Source organism: Hirundo rustica, chromosome 22, assembly GCF_015227805.2.
Source record: "Hirundo rustica isolate bHirRus1 chromosome 22, bHirRus1.pri.v3, whole genome shotgun sequence".
NCBI lineage: Eukaryota > Metazoa > Chordata > Aves > Passeriformes > Hirundinidae > Hirundo > Hirundo rustica.
Genome location: NC_053471.1, coordinates 2,852,336 through 2,868,194, shown reverse-complemented (window position 1 = coordinate 2,868,194; position 15,859 = coordinate 2,852,336). Strand labels below are relative to the sequence as shown.

Below are 15,859 nucleotides of genomic sequence, written 5' to 3'. Positions count from 1 at the left end.
CTTTTGACAATGTTCTTTTGTTACTGCTCCCTTTGCCTTCTACTCCCACTCACAGGTAAGTGCCAACCACCTGACCCCCAACCTCTAAATACCTGTTTCTCTTTACTGTCTCAGGATGGCAACTTAAAACAATCACTTTCTTTTCAAAAGTTACTAAATTTTCTCTCTGCTGAATAGGACTCAGATGTTTTATGACAACCTGCCATTTAAACTTCTGCTAAAAAGACTCATAATTGATAATCAAATTTCAAGAGGTTTGGATCATTCAGAATCATTACTACCTGAACTCGCAGAGCTGTGTCTGTCTCCACTCTGGAACTCAGAACCTTCTGGAGGTGAATGTTGCTGCTGAAATCCTCCTGGGTTTTTCTTTTCATCATTCTTTTTACATATTACACTGATGCTTGCAGATCCAGTTGGATTATTTAGGATGCTACTGCTGGACCCAGAAGTTTCCAAGAGATGCTGTTGCTCCTCTTCAGAACTCCTGGAGTTCTGCAATTCTGTATCTCTCACTTCTTTGTCACACTGTTTTCCTGGAGGGGGAAAAGGCTGGAACATTTGGAGAGAAATGCAAAATGTTAATCTTTTTTAAAAAAACCAAACAACCCACTAGCAAAGAACTGGTCAGTATTTTGGCAGCTAAAGAAACCACTGATGATTTGGAACTAGAGGAGCTTTAAGGTCCCTTCCAACCCAAGCCATTCTATAATTATTTTCATTTTCATAGTGATGAGTGCAAGTAGAATTCTTAACAGCTTATTAAGGGTTCAACAAAATGAACCCATCCCCTGAAGGCACCCACAGCACTACTCTGATTACTTAGGGACCAAAGGCTGTCAAATTTGGTTTTCCAAACCCCACCTGGGTTTTTCTGCTGTTTTCTGCCTCACATAAAGTGAAGCTGGGACACTATGTGGGATATATAAGGTAAATCTTACACCCTGGCTTGGGGACCAAACCACCCCATTCTCACTCCAGTTTTCTTTCTGCTGTGCAGTTTTCTTCTGCTTGTAATTAGGTGAGAGTTTATGATTTCTGTGTAACTTTTAAAGAAATGGGAGATGGAAAGAGAGGACACTCACCAAATCTGCTTCTGTAACTGGTGCAGAGTACACAAGGGCTGCCAGGGAGCAAAGACAGTTTATTAGCACCCAAACCTGGCCCATTTGCAACAGCTACACCCTAAACTAAGCTGAGTGATCCCCTGCTCCTGGAATAAACTCCAAATGTACATTTATTACACACAGTTTGAAAACATTGAAAGCTGTATGGTATTAATTTTGTGACTTAAATTTAGCCAGGAAGCGAAAAGAAGCCTCTGCATTAATTTTTAACTTTTCTTGTATAGTGTCAGTGAGAAAAAGTATTGATGACAATAAACCACAGTCATGTCTGTTTAATTTTAACACCTGAAATTGTCTAATATTTAAATTATGAAATACTGAATATTTAACAAGCTTCAGCAGAAGCACAACTGTTGCACAGTTGTCCAGTTCCAAGGCTGTTGTGTGTTTTGGCAATTACCTAAAATCTGAGGAACAGGACAGATTTGAAGAAAGCATCTTCTAACACACTAATTTCAGTCAACCACCAGGCTCAGGTTAATGGGAAATAAAGTGACACTTCCCAGTTTTTACAGATTTGTTTATTTTCACTTCATGAATCTTACCTTTCTTTTTTGAGACTAAGCAATATCCCAAAATAACAATTATCAGGACCAATAACAATGGCCCTGCTACTGCTCCTGAAAATAAATAAAAACGAGAAATTATTTAGCAGGTTGCTCTAACATAAGATCAAATTAAAACAAGATGGCTTTGTAGTTTCTCCATGGCTACAAAAGCTAAATTTACAAGTACTGTGTATGTCTGACATTCAATGTGGTGCCTCAGTTGTCAGAATACCAAGGTCTCATTTCAGTCACCACCACTTCATAAAATTGAATTCTCCTCTCCTGAAAAGTGAGGACAGACTTTTGGCCTTGGTCACAAAAGGTATTTCTCTGGGCAAGCAAGAGTTTGTCCCATACATGGCCAAGTAGCTCAAAATGCTCCTAAACATCTCTGCCTCCTGATGGGCTGTGAACAGCAGAGAACACTTCCACCTACACCTGGGAATGCTGTCAGGACCTTCTGTCTCAGGAAACGCTACAGAAGACTCCAAAGACCTCTCACCAGGTCAGCTTTGCCTCACTCCAGAATCTAAGATATGAACTTTAACACCAGCTATAGCAGCAATTCTCAGGAAATGCCTTGTATAATCTAATTTGGGTTTTTTTTAGAAATACTTCCAGATTTGCAAGGGCTGTAGAATGCACTCAGGTAGTGCAGATGCACAGGTAAAAAATGGAGCTTACTACAAGCAGTGGCACATTGAATTAATTGAGCTCTTCTGAGGTTCTGTTTGCATACAGGTCTTGGAAAGACACTGAGAACTAAATATCAGACAAAAGTGACTGTAAATGAGTTAAAGCTCACCAGTGATGAGGGACAGGTCAGGTACAGAGTTTAACGTGACGGGTTGAGTTCTTATTTCAGGTTTGTGGGAAGCTGAGCTTTGGGTCAGAAGTAGGTTCAGAATGGTGTGAGGCAGAACTGTGGCTGTTCCTGAGTCACTGCAAACAGTGTCATTTCTGCTGTTCCCAGGAACAGCCACTGATTTACAACTGCAAGAGACAAAACCAGAAGTCAGGAAAGACAGAAAGCCCTGAAGAGTTAAGGCTGCTGTTGGACAGAACACTGGCTCACATGGTATGGGGTGTACAGGTGGTGTTGTAGGATTCCTCAGCAGAAAACGTGCCAGGAGGACAAGGTTTACATTCTGTGTCTGTGCTGTCTGTCCCTGTAAACAAAGAGGAGAACTCCAGTTACTTATCTGGGGAGAAACAAGAGTGAATAATCAGAGTCTGCAAGAGATCCTGGCAGTGATACAGAAGCAGTGCAAAAATACAGCTTATAACAGTCACAGAAGACTTTCACTTGAAGCACCCAACCCAAAGAGAAGATTAACCAGCTGTAAGTTTGGTGCTCTTAAAGGTTCAGATGTGGTGCTGCAGACAAAGCTGAGCTTTTCACCTGACTGACTGACTACCATACTGTTGAGTTCTGCATCTTCTCAAATGATTCCTAAATTTTTTTCAATGTTCAGTGTTTCAAATATTTGAAAAATTATTCATCATTTTGAGACAGATGTATTATCAGGGCAGTGGATTTCATCAACTAATAAAACCAGATCAATTCTGCAGGACAGCATAGAGTCATCATTATTTACTGTACCCAAAATTCCACCTGAAGCCCTGTTTCAAGAATTTAAGGAGTAATTAAGTGGTCTTGGATCTCAGTCACTTGTACAGAACAAATCACACAGTAAAGCAAAACGAAGATTAAGTTGGATTGGGAACATTATGGTATATATGACAGTAAGAAATTGCAACATGTTGTGCCTTTGGATACACCTCTGGAGAATAGTGTTACTCTGGTTAATGCTTGCTTGCTAAGAATGTGAAAATAAACTCCAAAAAGAATGCACAGCTGTAGGGAACTTAGGCCAGAGTAAGTGTTCAGTAAGCAGAATGTTCAAAATCAAATTACCTCTTCTGGAAACCCGGTAACCTTTGCCGCATTTTTTATGTGCTCTACACACTTCGCAGTACTCGTCCAGCCTGGAAACGCAGTACTTGTGGGGTGGGCAGCTACAGATCCTGTCCTGGGACCTCGTGCATGTTTGGTTCTGTACAAGCCCTGGTTTTAAAACAAGAATAAAGCACGATGTCATTGGCAACATTTAAAATCAGCAGCCTGCAATGTTTTGAGTGAAGATGAGGTGATGTTCACATACAAGTTTTGGGCTTGTATAGCACCATATACTAAATGTGTTATATATGTCTACATTTTCAGAAGAGTTTTCTCTCTCTAGGCAAGGAGAAATTTGCACCTGTAGACTGCACACTTAAAACCCTGGACCTGCAGTTGTATTATATTTTGTCATAACCCCAAACATGGCCATTTGTGTTCACTACTGCCATACCTGGGAGCCACACTGAGATTTTCAGTCTGTGCAGATCACGTCACTGTATTTAAAGTTGTTGGAGATTTTACTACAGACATTTTCATATGTAATTAATTTAGATGAGACCAAAGGTCCTTTCAACTTAGACTGTATCTTTAAACCTTACTTCTCAGTGAATCAAGTGTATAATGTTCCAATTTCCATTAGAAATGATGGAAACTGGTGTAGAACATTATATACAGCATGACCAAATTCATTAATGCAGGTTATCTATTAGCCCAAAGTACAGTACTGCTGCTTTGCAAAATAAATAAAATTAAGAGAGGAATGTCACGACCCATGTTTGCTGTTGCTACTTCAGCAGACAAAATGAGAAGTAACAGGATTCTGGAAATGTAATTATCCATTTACCCATACCCAAGTCAGGTCTTAAGGTCTCTTAACAGGATGTTATAAGCAGGAACTTATTCTACTGATGGCATTTGGAATATTTTAGTGATATAGTGCCTCAGTTTTTAATAATATAAGATTGGTGTCTCAATTTTAGGATTTAAGAAGAAAAAGGGCCAGGGCTCCCTGCAAGACCTTTCCTTGATTCTTATCCCTAAATCTTACACATTCCAAAAGCATGAGGGCTATATAAGTGATTGACAAAATCTCCTGGTTTTCTTAGGAGAAAAGACAAGGTTAAACCAAGCCCAGTGTTTGAGCCTGCCCCTTTACTAATCCAAGCCTACCTTTCCTGCAGGGTGGTGAGCAGGCAAAGCACTGTGGAGAACGATTCCAGATCGCTGTGTATGTTTTAGGTCTGCAGGGGCTGCACTTGGTGTCCGTGGTGGGACTGCAGCTCTCTGTCCTATAGTGACCTAATAAAGGAGACATAACCCAAACCAAAACAGAGAAAGCATCTCACTGGAAAAGATCACTGGGAATTAAGATTCATTCTGAGCTGTAGAGCCCCTTCCCTTCACTGACATTATCGGATTGGTATCGATACCCAGCAAATGTTGATGTAGAGGACTGCATGTCTCTACAAGGAAAGTCTGATTTATGTCCACCCATCTTTGACCCCTTTTCCTACATTCAGTTCAGTGAATTCCAGCCACATTCAAAACAGGGCAGCCTCAATCCTTAACAAAACCCCTCAGCACTCAGGTGTGTGCACCTACCACAATACATAAACCAAATATTTTACCTTTGAGGAAGCTGTTTTGTGGTGAACACATGGAGATGTTTCACACCCCAAGTCAGGCACGTGCCAGAATGATGTGCCGGGGTGAGACCCTTGCTGCTGTTAGAGGCAGTGAGTGGAGAGGGCAAGATCACAAACAGGCCTGAATCAGAACTTCACCACTTGTCACTGTGAAAGGAACACGAGCCCACTCCTCCTCCCTCACCTCTCCAGCCAGCCCTAACAGAGCCAAGCAGGGAGTTTCTCAAACTACAGCATTCCAGACAAAGTAAAAAACTAGCAAAGGTAGTTTCTCCAAAGCTTCTCACCATCAACAGAGTTTGGTACAGTAGTGGGAAGCATGTAAATATGAGTTCCAACATATTCATTTTGAAGAAAGGAAAACACCTCAGTTGCCATTTCCCTTTCATGTGGAAGGAGAAAGAAGATAAAAGTCAATGTCTCATATATATTGCAAAAATATCCTGGAAAACACTCAGAGAGCAGGAATAACACTGAAAATTTTTTAGAGCTGCTTGGAGAATCTGTTTTTCAAAAGAAGAGGCCCTGGATGTGAGCCAAATGAATTATTTCCAATGCCTTTGTTTTTCCCTGTACTTAATTGAAGCTTTACATTCTGCATCCTACATCCAGATAATGATTTAGGATGATTTAGTACTGAACACTACATAACACAACAGGAAAAGTTTTACTTGTGAATTATTGTCTTTCATCCGTCATGAACAAAGGAAGTTTGACAGATTATCTAGATAATTTCAGTTAATTCAAGAAACTGCAGCTGTTTCAGTAAATACTGATTTCCTGTTTAAACTTCCGGATCTGACAGACACTCAGCATTCACAGAGACAAATTTTCTTTGCTCAGCATGTCATGAGGGGGAAAAAACCAAGTCTTTTGCTGTGTCTAATATAATAATATAGTTGCAACTTGTTGCAAAACTCTACGACCAAAATCTCCAAAGAACATTACTATCACCCCCCCAAAAAACAATGCCAAAACCCACAGACAATGACTTTGGCTAACTACAGGTAACTTGTCATCACCCCTGGGGTGTAAGCCATGACAGCTCAGAGGAGACAGTGTCTGCAGTCCTGTCCCCAGTCTGACAGTGCTCTGCAGTGTCTGATTTACAGTAAAAGACAACAAAACTCCCTTAATGAGCAATGATAGATTGACCTGTCCAATGGAAAGCCCCTTAGATAAGTGATATTATCACAGTACAGAAACTAAGCTTTACTTCATGCCCTGCGTTACAATATGTATTTTTATTAGTGGGCTTGGGTCTGTGTTGCCTAATTTTTGGAATTCCCTTAGTGAGTTGTTGCTTCCCCTCCAATGTTGACTAAAATTAATTTAATTACTTTAATGAAAACCACATGCAGAGCTGTGCTTACACAAGCTCAGAACCTACCTCCTGGTAAGCCCCAGCCACGTTAACCTCATAGGAGAATTCCACTTCTGTTGGACAATGTGTCTCTTTTGCAGGTATTTTGCAGTAATGGTGTTTCGTTGTCTTTGAGGAAGAATGCATTACAACAGCAAAAATCTGATGCACTTTAGATGTATAAGGAATCAAAATACACTATGCTCATCTGAAAGTTGAGTGAATTTGGCTATGTAAAGTAATAGTTTGAACTATAACCTACCTGGAGGGCACTGGCTGCAGCATTTATTAAGATCTTCATCATAAAATTCAGTGCTGGGATCGTTGCATTGTGCAAACTGTGGCGTGTAAGGCACTGAATATCCCTAGGAGAAATCAAGGGGAAGTCATGAGTCACAAGTCCATTCTGATCCTGAATTGGAGCCCCAGAAGAGACAAATACCTAAAGACCAGTGCAATTACAAGCACCTTCCTTTCCAAGGCACCGATGCAGCCCCAATGAGACAGAACACAGCAGATGCCAAGAGGCTGCAGGGCAGTGAACAGCTGATGAGCTGCATGTGACTGTTTTGAGGGTCCTTTGTTTTCCAAAGATCCACCACCGTGAACAAAGTGATTTCTCCAGGTTTTAGGTTCCAAAGAGTGCAGTGGAACTATGGGGTTAGCATCACACCTGGTCACTGCTGCATCCCCCAAACCAAAGGGCTGAGTGCCTTTTCCTCAGCTGCCGTGGCCCAAACATCTGACAAAACACCAGAAAACCCTAAATTCCTACCTGTGGGTTTGTGGGAAAAACATTAACTGCAAAGTGGCTTAAAAACTTCACTCAATCTTTCCAACGAAAAGGAAAAAAAAGGCTTTTATCTTTCCAGACACTCTGTGATTCCTTCCTGAGCAAGAAAAGCCTTGATGTTTTGAAAATGATGTCTCCAAAAATTCCACTGCTGCTTCTGAGAAGCAGCACCTTTGCAGGTATAGAAAAATATGCAGGTTAAATGCATTAGACAGCCATGAAATACAGGGTGCCTAATTTCAGCTCACACTGATCAGCACAGCTCAATGACTTCAATGAACAAGTGTCAAATTATCTGATGATTATTTTCAAAGGGAAAAATACACTCACTTAAAGAAGGCTCCTGTTAGGCAGGACAAGCGTAGGAGTTTCTTGCTAGACCAAAAAGGCTCTGTTTAAAAAGGATGTGACACTGCTCAGCTTTCTGCAGTCTGAAGAGATTGCTCCATTCAAAATCTACACACATTTAGAGGAATCATTACTGAAACAAGAAATCAAAACAGGAGAAAGCTCTTGGGAGACCGGTAATGAAAATATCCTTCCACCTTACTGAAAACCATGCTGAGTATCTATTGTGTTTTCACATTACTGACAAAAGACAATGTTTCCCAGCCTCATCAACTGCTTAAAGGGAATTCAGCATTTTCCTACGCAGCTCATTGAAATACTCTACCTTGCATTTAGCTGTGATTAGAAACAGGATTTTGTCAACCTACTCAATGGTCAGTGTCAAAAAAAACCCCCTTTTTTGAAAATGTGAAGGCAGAGGAAAGTCTTCTTGAGTTTAGATATCATAGGATGGACAATGATAAATCATCCTGTTTGCAAACTTGAGCTGACACTAAAACTTGAGGAAGGAAAAACGGGCTCTGCTCTCATCAAAAGTATTTTTCATTTAAGTTACTTTCTTTTGTTAAAAGACGGAAGATCAAATGTCATCCTGTTTTTGCAGTCACTATGATCAACTTCATTAAAACAAGCAGTTGAGAGCCTTTCCCAACCATAAAACTTCACTGCAAGAGCAGACACGGGGGAAAAAAACGGGGAAATCCAATAAACCACATCATAAATTACCCTGCTGGTGAGGTTTCCTGGCAAAAAAAAAAAAGTTCTTACCTCATGCTCTTCCCTGTCTGTTGTGAATCCTGCCCTGTGCACTGCAGCCACAGGAAAACCCGTCGGTTGCTGTGTTCACACCTGTTTCTCTGAAGCTGTGCTTAGAAGGATCTCTCTCCTCTCTGATACAATCGCCCTGAAATTTTATCTGATGAGCTGTGGCTGTCAGTGACTTACAACTGACAATTTCTTCCCAAATGTCCTCAAAGAACATCAGGCAAAACTAAAAGGGAGTTGTGACTGGCAACAATTTACACACACAGAGCCACACACGTGCTCAGCTTGCTTTGCTCTGGAAGGATTCAGTTCATTTAGTAACTACTCTGAGCATGAACTAGTTTAACCAAAGCTGTCAAATCTGCCAGAGGAAGCAGAGGCCTTTTACTAGCTTTGAAACTCTTCTGGATTTCTTTGTCTCAAGACCCCAATTCTCTAGCAATGTCACCAATCCTAAAGTCCGAGTTGGGCCATAGAAGATTTCTGTCTTCCAGATCCATTGGCTACTTTGGGCTGAAAGACTGACGAGTAGAGGGCAGATTCTATTTCACAATCTTTGCATTTTGCTAGTGTTTGTACCTCTCATGGAAGTCCTTATTTTATCCTGTTTTTACTGTGATTCAGTGTTCTACAAGCAGATTGTGTGAAGGGAAGCTAACCTGACGCCGCACATTTGCATTACAGCTTCTCAGTTTAGGTAGCTGATTTAAAAGAAATTTATATGGACAAAATGAAGACTTTGGAAGACTTCATTTAATTCGACAGGTACAAGAAGAAATAAAATGCCTCATCTGTCTCAGACATTCTTAAACATGAAATTTAGTCTAGCTCTATGCACATCAAATTAAGCAATGCATTTTAGCACAGAAATGGGTAAACTCCTTGCCTTTGGCTTCATAACTCGCTAGGGAGATTTTTGCAATGCTTCTGCATTAAGCAATAACTAAGAAGTTACATACACAAAGCCAGTGACTCCAGACTCTCTGGAGTTCCTGCACTGTCTGGATCATTTTCCTGTTTGCACTACAGAAATCACTGTACCAGAGAGGAGTGGCCTAACAGCAATCTCCACACCAACTGAAAGGACTTTATGTGGAGTTAAATTTAAGTATCTTAAAAGTGAAACACGTTACTGTAACGGATGAATCTACATAAATCCATTCATATAACATTCATTTCCACTCAAGGCCATTTAAACAAAGATCTTTAAGCGTATATTTTAATCTTAACTCACTCGTCCACATTTCTACTGATCTCTTTTTCATACATTTGCCTTCAAACTGAAGCTGTCAATCAGAGGAATCTGAAGAGGAACTGCCCCAGCCACAGCTGGTCTGAAGCTGGACAGATAAATTTGTCTGCACAGATAAATTCGGCCATAACAAGAACCCGCATTGGGCCGGCCTAGTTAGTTACAGAGCAGGAATAAACAACTGCCCGGGTGAGCGGTGATAGGCTGGATCCGAAGGCAAACAGGGCCCCAGCCAATCCCGTTCAATCCTGAATGCAGACACGTCATTGGCCAGCGAGATGGGCGGTGCTAAACCCCCAACCAATCACAGGAAACTGAAGCCCTTATAAAAGGGGGCTTCACCCAATAATAACCTTGGGCTGCTGTCACATGACCTTCGGTGTGCTCAGTCTCCAAAGCGCGACCCCGGCGCAGGGCGGAGCCGCATCCGCGTGCAACGCTCGTCACGCGTGCAAACCACAGTGAAGTCACTGAGGTCTCTGATGCAAGATCGGTTTCTATGGAAAGGGTTTGAGGTACAGAGACACTTCTGCTGAGCTACCAGATCTACTGAAGGCAGGAAAAAACAGATTTCTGTCTAAAATATTTAAACTTCGCATTTAAAAATAATAATAATAAAAAAATCTATTGAAGTTTAGTTATCAGATAACAGCGTCTCCCAAATCAGCTGGAGTTGTACCAGGCTGTACCAACTTTACTCAAACTATAAAGTTTCTTTCAAAGCTGCTGTGCTGCACACCTCTCTCAAAGATTATGGTCCGTTTTGTGAATTATTCTCCCATCCATTACTGCACTTTACTTCTGTAAAGCAGGAGTCCTTGCACTGCCACACACCAACAGATTTACAGTTCAACATCTCCCTCCCTGAGAAAACAGTGTCTCTGCTTACTGCCAGGAGCTCTACTTCAGTGCCACTCAGCACCAGAAAACAAAAACCTCTTCCCAGAATGAGAAATCAGAGTATGGGAGCTGTTCACAGCACTCAAAAAGTATAGAAGTCCAAGTTTGTAGGAAGACAAGGTATATTTTATTATATACATACACATTTCACTGGCTCTTCTGTTTGAAACCTTCAGGCTATTTCTGATAACTCTGGTGACTCAATTGTTCAAAATGGCAAAAATAATGTTCAGTTCCTGTGTCTAACACTCAGACTGGGAACTGAGACTTTCAGAGACTTCCAGATGAATGAGAAAAAACCCAAGTAGTGTCACTCAAGAACTATTGCTTTGCCAGTTTGTCTTCCTCAAAAGTAAGTTTTCTTTAACAAATCATTGTTAAAAATGGATATAATAGACATAGTTTCTTTTGCAGCTCTGTGGCAGATGTGGTATTTCTGAAACAACTGCATTTGTTTTTCTAACTTTACATATAGGCTTTTCCTTATTTTGGCACAGGGCAAAAGTGATGCTCAAAGTTTCTGTCATTATTTCCATCATTATGTTTCAGTCATATTTAGAGTGAGAGGAGAGCTAATTCCTTTTGAACCAAAGCCCCTTGTTCAGCATGAAGCATGACAAATTAAATTCTAAGTTCTGCTACAATTCTGAGACTCTCCCTTCTCTATCTGCTTTATCCTTTCCGCTGCAAGGTTTCCAGTAAATCAGGTTCAAAACACTCACCTTAAAATCAGAGCTGAATTAAAAATTAATGAGAAACAGATAAAATAATTATTTTAATACATTATCAGCTCACTATAGCACCCAGTACTCCTTAAAAGACCCTTGTGTAATTCCAGGTTCAATACACATTCTGACATCCTCACCTGATCTCACTGAACTTTTGTCTTATCCAGCCTAAATTCCTATGATTAAATAAACATGTAAATAACATAAATATCCCACGAGAACACATTGACCTGGACGTCTCAGCAACATTTCCATATTTATCTTCAGAATCCTGGACATTTTAAAACCAGACAGAAAAGTGCTATCAGTACACCAGTACAGAAAACACCGAGTTGAATGCAAACAGATCCCATTGAGCTCTTTGGCTGACACAGTTACAAACCCTCATTCCAAACAGTGGATTTGGGGAACAGGAATAGCTGCAGCACATCAGATCTTCGCTGTAAATTAAAAGGCTTTTTTATTTAAATAGTGAAGAGTTCTAGGGAACCAATGGAGCACAACAAGCTCTTCCTGTGCTAACAATGCAATACAGATACGGGTTTACACTCTGCACTTGCCAAGACACTCACCACGGTTGTTCATTCAAATAAGCCTGCAAAATCAACCCATTTCCGATGGAAATCCAGGAAAAACGATTAGTCATTTCTCTGGGAGGCCAAGAAGTAACAACATGGACAAAGGCTGAGCTTTGAAGAGAGGGACTTGAGGTTGCTGTAGAGATCACGGTGAATCCAGTGCAAACCAAGGGGCACAGTGGTGGCAAAGGGCAGACAGGTGACAAGGGACAGACAGGTGACAAGGGGCGGACAGGAGACAAGGGACAGACAGGTGACAAGGGACAGACAGGTGACAAGGGACAGACAGGTGACAAGGGACAGACAGGAGACAAGGGGCGGACAGGTGACAAGGGACAGACAGGAGACAAAGGACAGACAGGTGACAAGGGACAGACAGGAGACAAGGGACAGACAGGTGACAAGGGACAGACAGGAGACAAGGGACAGACAGGTGACAAGGGGCGGAGAGGTGACAAGGGACAGACAGGTGACAAGGGGTGGACAGGTGACAAGGGACAGACAGGAGACAAAGGACAGACATGTGACAAGGGACGGACAGGTGACAAGCGGACTGCACAAACTGCAGAGAGACGCTGCCCGCTCCCCGCGCACCTCCAGAGCGGCATCATCAGGCGATGCCCGCCCGCGATTTCCCCGCTGCGCTCCCGCTCTGCAGCGCTCCCAGCGCCCCTGGAGCAGCGCCCCTGCCCCCGCCCGGCCCCGCTCACCCGCCCGGCCGAGGCGCCGGTCAGCGCCGGGAGCAGCACCGGGATCAACGCCGGGATCAGCACCGGGATCGGCACCGGGATCGGCACCGGGATCGGCACCGGGATCGGCACCGGGAGCAGCCCCGGGAGCAGCGCCCAGCGCGGCCCCATCGCCGCCGAGTGCGGGCGGGGCGGATCCGGCCCCGCGGCCCCGGGACGGGTCCGGCCCCCGAGGGCACCGCCCGGGCTGCGGCGGATGCCGCCCCCATCGCCCGGACATCGCAGCTGCTTCCACGGGGCTCCGGGCGTGTGTGGAGGGTCCCCTACCAGCCATTCATAGAGTACCGATCATCGGTATTCCATGAATACTGGATCATCGGTATTCCACGAGTACTGGATCATCGGTATTCCATGAATACTGGATCATCGGTATTCTATGAATACTGGATCATCGGTATTCCATGAATACTGGATCATCGGTATTCTATGAATACTGGATCATCGGTATTCCACGAGTACTAGATCATCGGTATTCCATGAATACTGGATCATCGGTATTCCATGAATACTGGATCATCGGTATTCTATGAATACTGGATCATCGGTATTCCATGAATACTGGATCATCGGTATTCCATGAATACTGGATCATCGGTATTCTATGAATACTGGATCATCGGTATTCCATGAATACTGGATCATCCTTCACCCCACGGTACGAAGTTACCTTTGCAGCATTCCGATATTCATGAGTATTCATCGTACCGGTCACTCGTGCGTTAGACTTTACCAAAAATTCAGCCCTGCTCCTGAGAAAAACTCTAATTCACCAAGAGCTCTGTGAGCTTCAAATGGCTTTCTTGTAAAAATTATTTCTTCCAAGACTGATACTGAAATTATTAACGATTAAACATTTATATATCAAACAGGAAAAGCATGGCCATGGCTTAAAATCCATGTAATTTTTTAATTCAGAGATTACTGGTATTATTAAACCAACTAACTATAACACATCCAGCAGGTTGCAATGCATATGGTTCTTTGAGAAAGCTGTTCCAGTAAAAAAGATTAATTAATATACAGAGTGGAAATACACAATTACAGTCATTGCAGAACAGCCCCAAACAATCACAGCCAGGTAAATGTGGTTATTCAGTTTGTGGATTCACGAATTGGTGTTCTCTAAAATGAAGTATGTAGTGAAGTTAAAGTAGATGTGGAAAACATCAACTAAAGTTGACCACCAAGGTGGTGGAGCATCAAACTTACATGAGTAATATGAAAAGATGGGAACTCATCTTGGAGGCTTAGTTCAATCAAAGCTGAGACACAATCAATCATAAAAGCAACTTGGTTAAAAAAGAAAAAATAAAAAGCAACTCACTGACTTCTGTAAGACAAGAGCTAGTGACACTGACTGAAATAAAGAGACCACTTTGAAAGGGCCAAAAGTCCTTTACACAATGCATGATATCTGTAATCTTTTGCCACAGCTTATGGAGGCAGACTGTACGGGGAAATTCAAAAGAGAGAAGAAAAATTAATGGTGATATGAGAGAATAATAAAGGCTGAGTCAAACTCTTTGACATCCTTAATCCAATGCCAGCTGCAAACAGAACTATGATGGATGCAAACAGCAGTTATGGTCTAATTAATCCCTTCTTGCCTCTGTCAGAGATGAAATGCTGGGCTCAAACCTCAGTCTGGCCCAAGAAGGTGATTTTATACTCTCGTGTTCCTTGTCTGTGCTCTAAGACAAGTCGCTGCAGCTGCACCACTGTTGTTACAGTGCTCTGATCAGGACAAAACTACAAAGCAAGTAATGGGTTTTGTGGTTCCTTTTTTTGATTATTAAGACACACTTTGTCATATTGCTCATTTTCCATTGTCCTGTGCAAATGTATAGTCAGCACTATTACATTTACGGTTGTTGAACAAGCAGCACAAAAGATTTAAAAATAGCATAACCCGTGCCAGTTGGCCACCAAACAGGTTTGTTTTTAAAGGATATGCAAATCAGTGTCACCCTGATGATTATGGGCATTTCTAAAACAAGTAGATATTAACAATATTAGAGGAAATAACTGCTGTGCCTCTTTTTCAGTAGAAAAATAGTTCCTTTTCTTCATTTCTCTTTTTACAGGCTCCACATTGGGCTTAACCCATAGTTCATCCGACAGTAAATGTTCAGGCAGTTTGGCTTCCATTAGAAGAGGCTGTTTTGTACACTTACTAATGATTTGACATAGTCAAAAAATATATGAATCAGATTTCAAAACCTAGAAAGAATGGCCTAAAGTAAGTGGACTTCCATTAGTTTTATTTGCCTTCTATTCTCAGAGCCTGTGTGGCACCTTTTGATCCTAATTCCTCAAGAAACATGAAGTCCACTAACTTGAGAGTTATGTGTGTGCTAGGGAAAACTAAGATTATTATAATTTTCAATCAAAAGTTGAAGCCTTGAGAAAATACCAGATGTTGCAAAATATATGACAAAATTTGAAGTATTGGAATACAAACAGCATAAGAAGCATGGCTGAGTCTCAAGCTTGACTCAGAATTCCTGGCCAGAATTTTCACAGCTAATAGAAGTAACCAGACATGGATTTCAATCCATTCCTTCACACTGAGAAAGCAAGCTGTGAAACTTCAGCTGACATCCAGATGTCCTCTAAATCATGCAGCTTTGATTCAAATTTGTTTTCAGTATGATACCGGGAGACAGGGAAATCGAAATATTTGATGTCAGCTATGAAGGCCAACAGTTTGGATGATCCTCTCATTTGTTAGATGAAATAGGTTGTAGCTCTCCTTGTTTGAAAGTGTTTCAGTGTTTTCCAGGAGTTTCCCAATAATCTAAGGCACAGTGTGTTTACCTCCCTTGTCATAAATTCAGCCTTAGTGTCACACTGGATGATTCTGCATCTTCCCGCACTGTCTCTGTGGGCTGTCACTTCTCAGTGGCAGTGGTGGGGTGGTGAAATTCCTTTCCCTCCTCTTCCACAGGAACCATTACATCATTCCCTGGAAAAGACTCAGTTTCTTGCTCTGGGTAGTGCATTTCCAGTTCCTCTTCCATGCTTTCCTGGGCGTCGAGGTTACTTTCACATCCTCTAAGAGCACAGTTCTTGCCACTGGGCACTTCTGAAACAGACCCCACGATAACAGTGTCGGCCTTCATGATGTAGAGTTTTTCTGAGGGAGGAAAAAAGTAGTGC

The 15,859-nt window shown here is 41.9% G+C and overlaps 1 protein-coding gene across 2 annotated transcripts in view; it reads right to left on the bottom strand.

The window, feature by feature from the left end:
* The window catches only part of TNFRSF1B (TNF receptor superfamily member 1B), a 30,652-nt gene that overhangs the window by 1,117 nt on the left and 13,676 nt on the right, over positions 1 to 15,859 (bottom strand). The window contains exons 1-9 of one of the 2 annotated variants that reach the window (XM_040084821.1): positions 12,662 to 12,811; positions 6,850 to 6,952; positions 4,749 to 4,877; positions 3,594 to 3,743; positions 2,751 to 2,844; positions 2,481 to 2,668; positions 1,673 to 1,747; positions 1,086 to 1,123; positions 282 to 552 (exon numbers count right to left, since the gene is read on the bottom strand). In XM_040084821.1, the coding sequence (XP_039940755.1) occupies positions 282 to 552; positions 1,086 to 1,123; positions 1,673 to 1,747; positions 2,481 to 2,668; positions 2,751 to 2,844; positions 3,594 to 3,743; positions 4,749 to 4,877; positions 6,850 to 6,952; positions 12,662 to 12,811 (1,198 nt within the window). Of the gene's footprint in view, positions 1 to 281; positions 553 to 1,085; positions 1,124 to 1,672; positions 1,748 to 2,480; positions 2,669 to 2,750; positions 2,845 to 3,593; positions 3,744 to 4,748; positions 4,878 to 6,849; positions 6,953 to 12,661; positions 15,837 to 15,859 lie in introns of those variants that run through there. The other variant, XM_040084819.2, reaches the window with a different exon arrangement.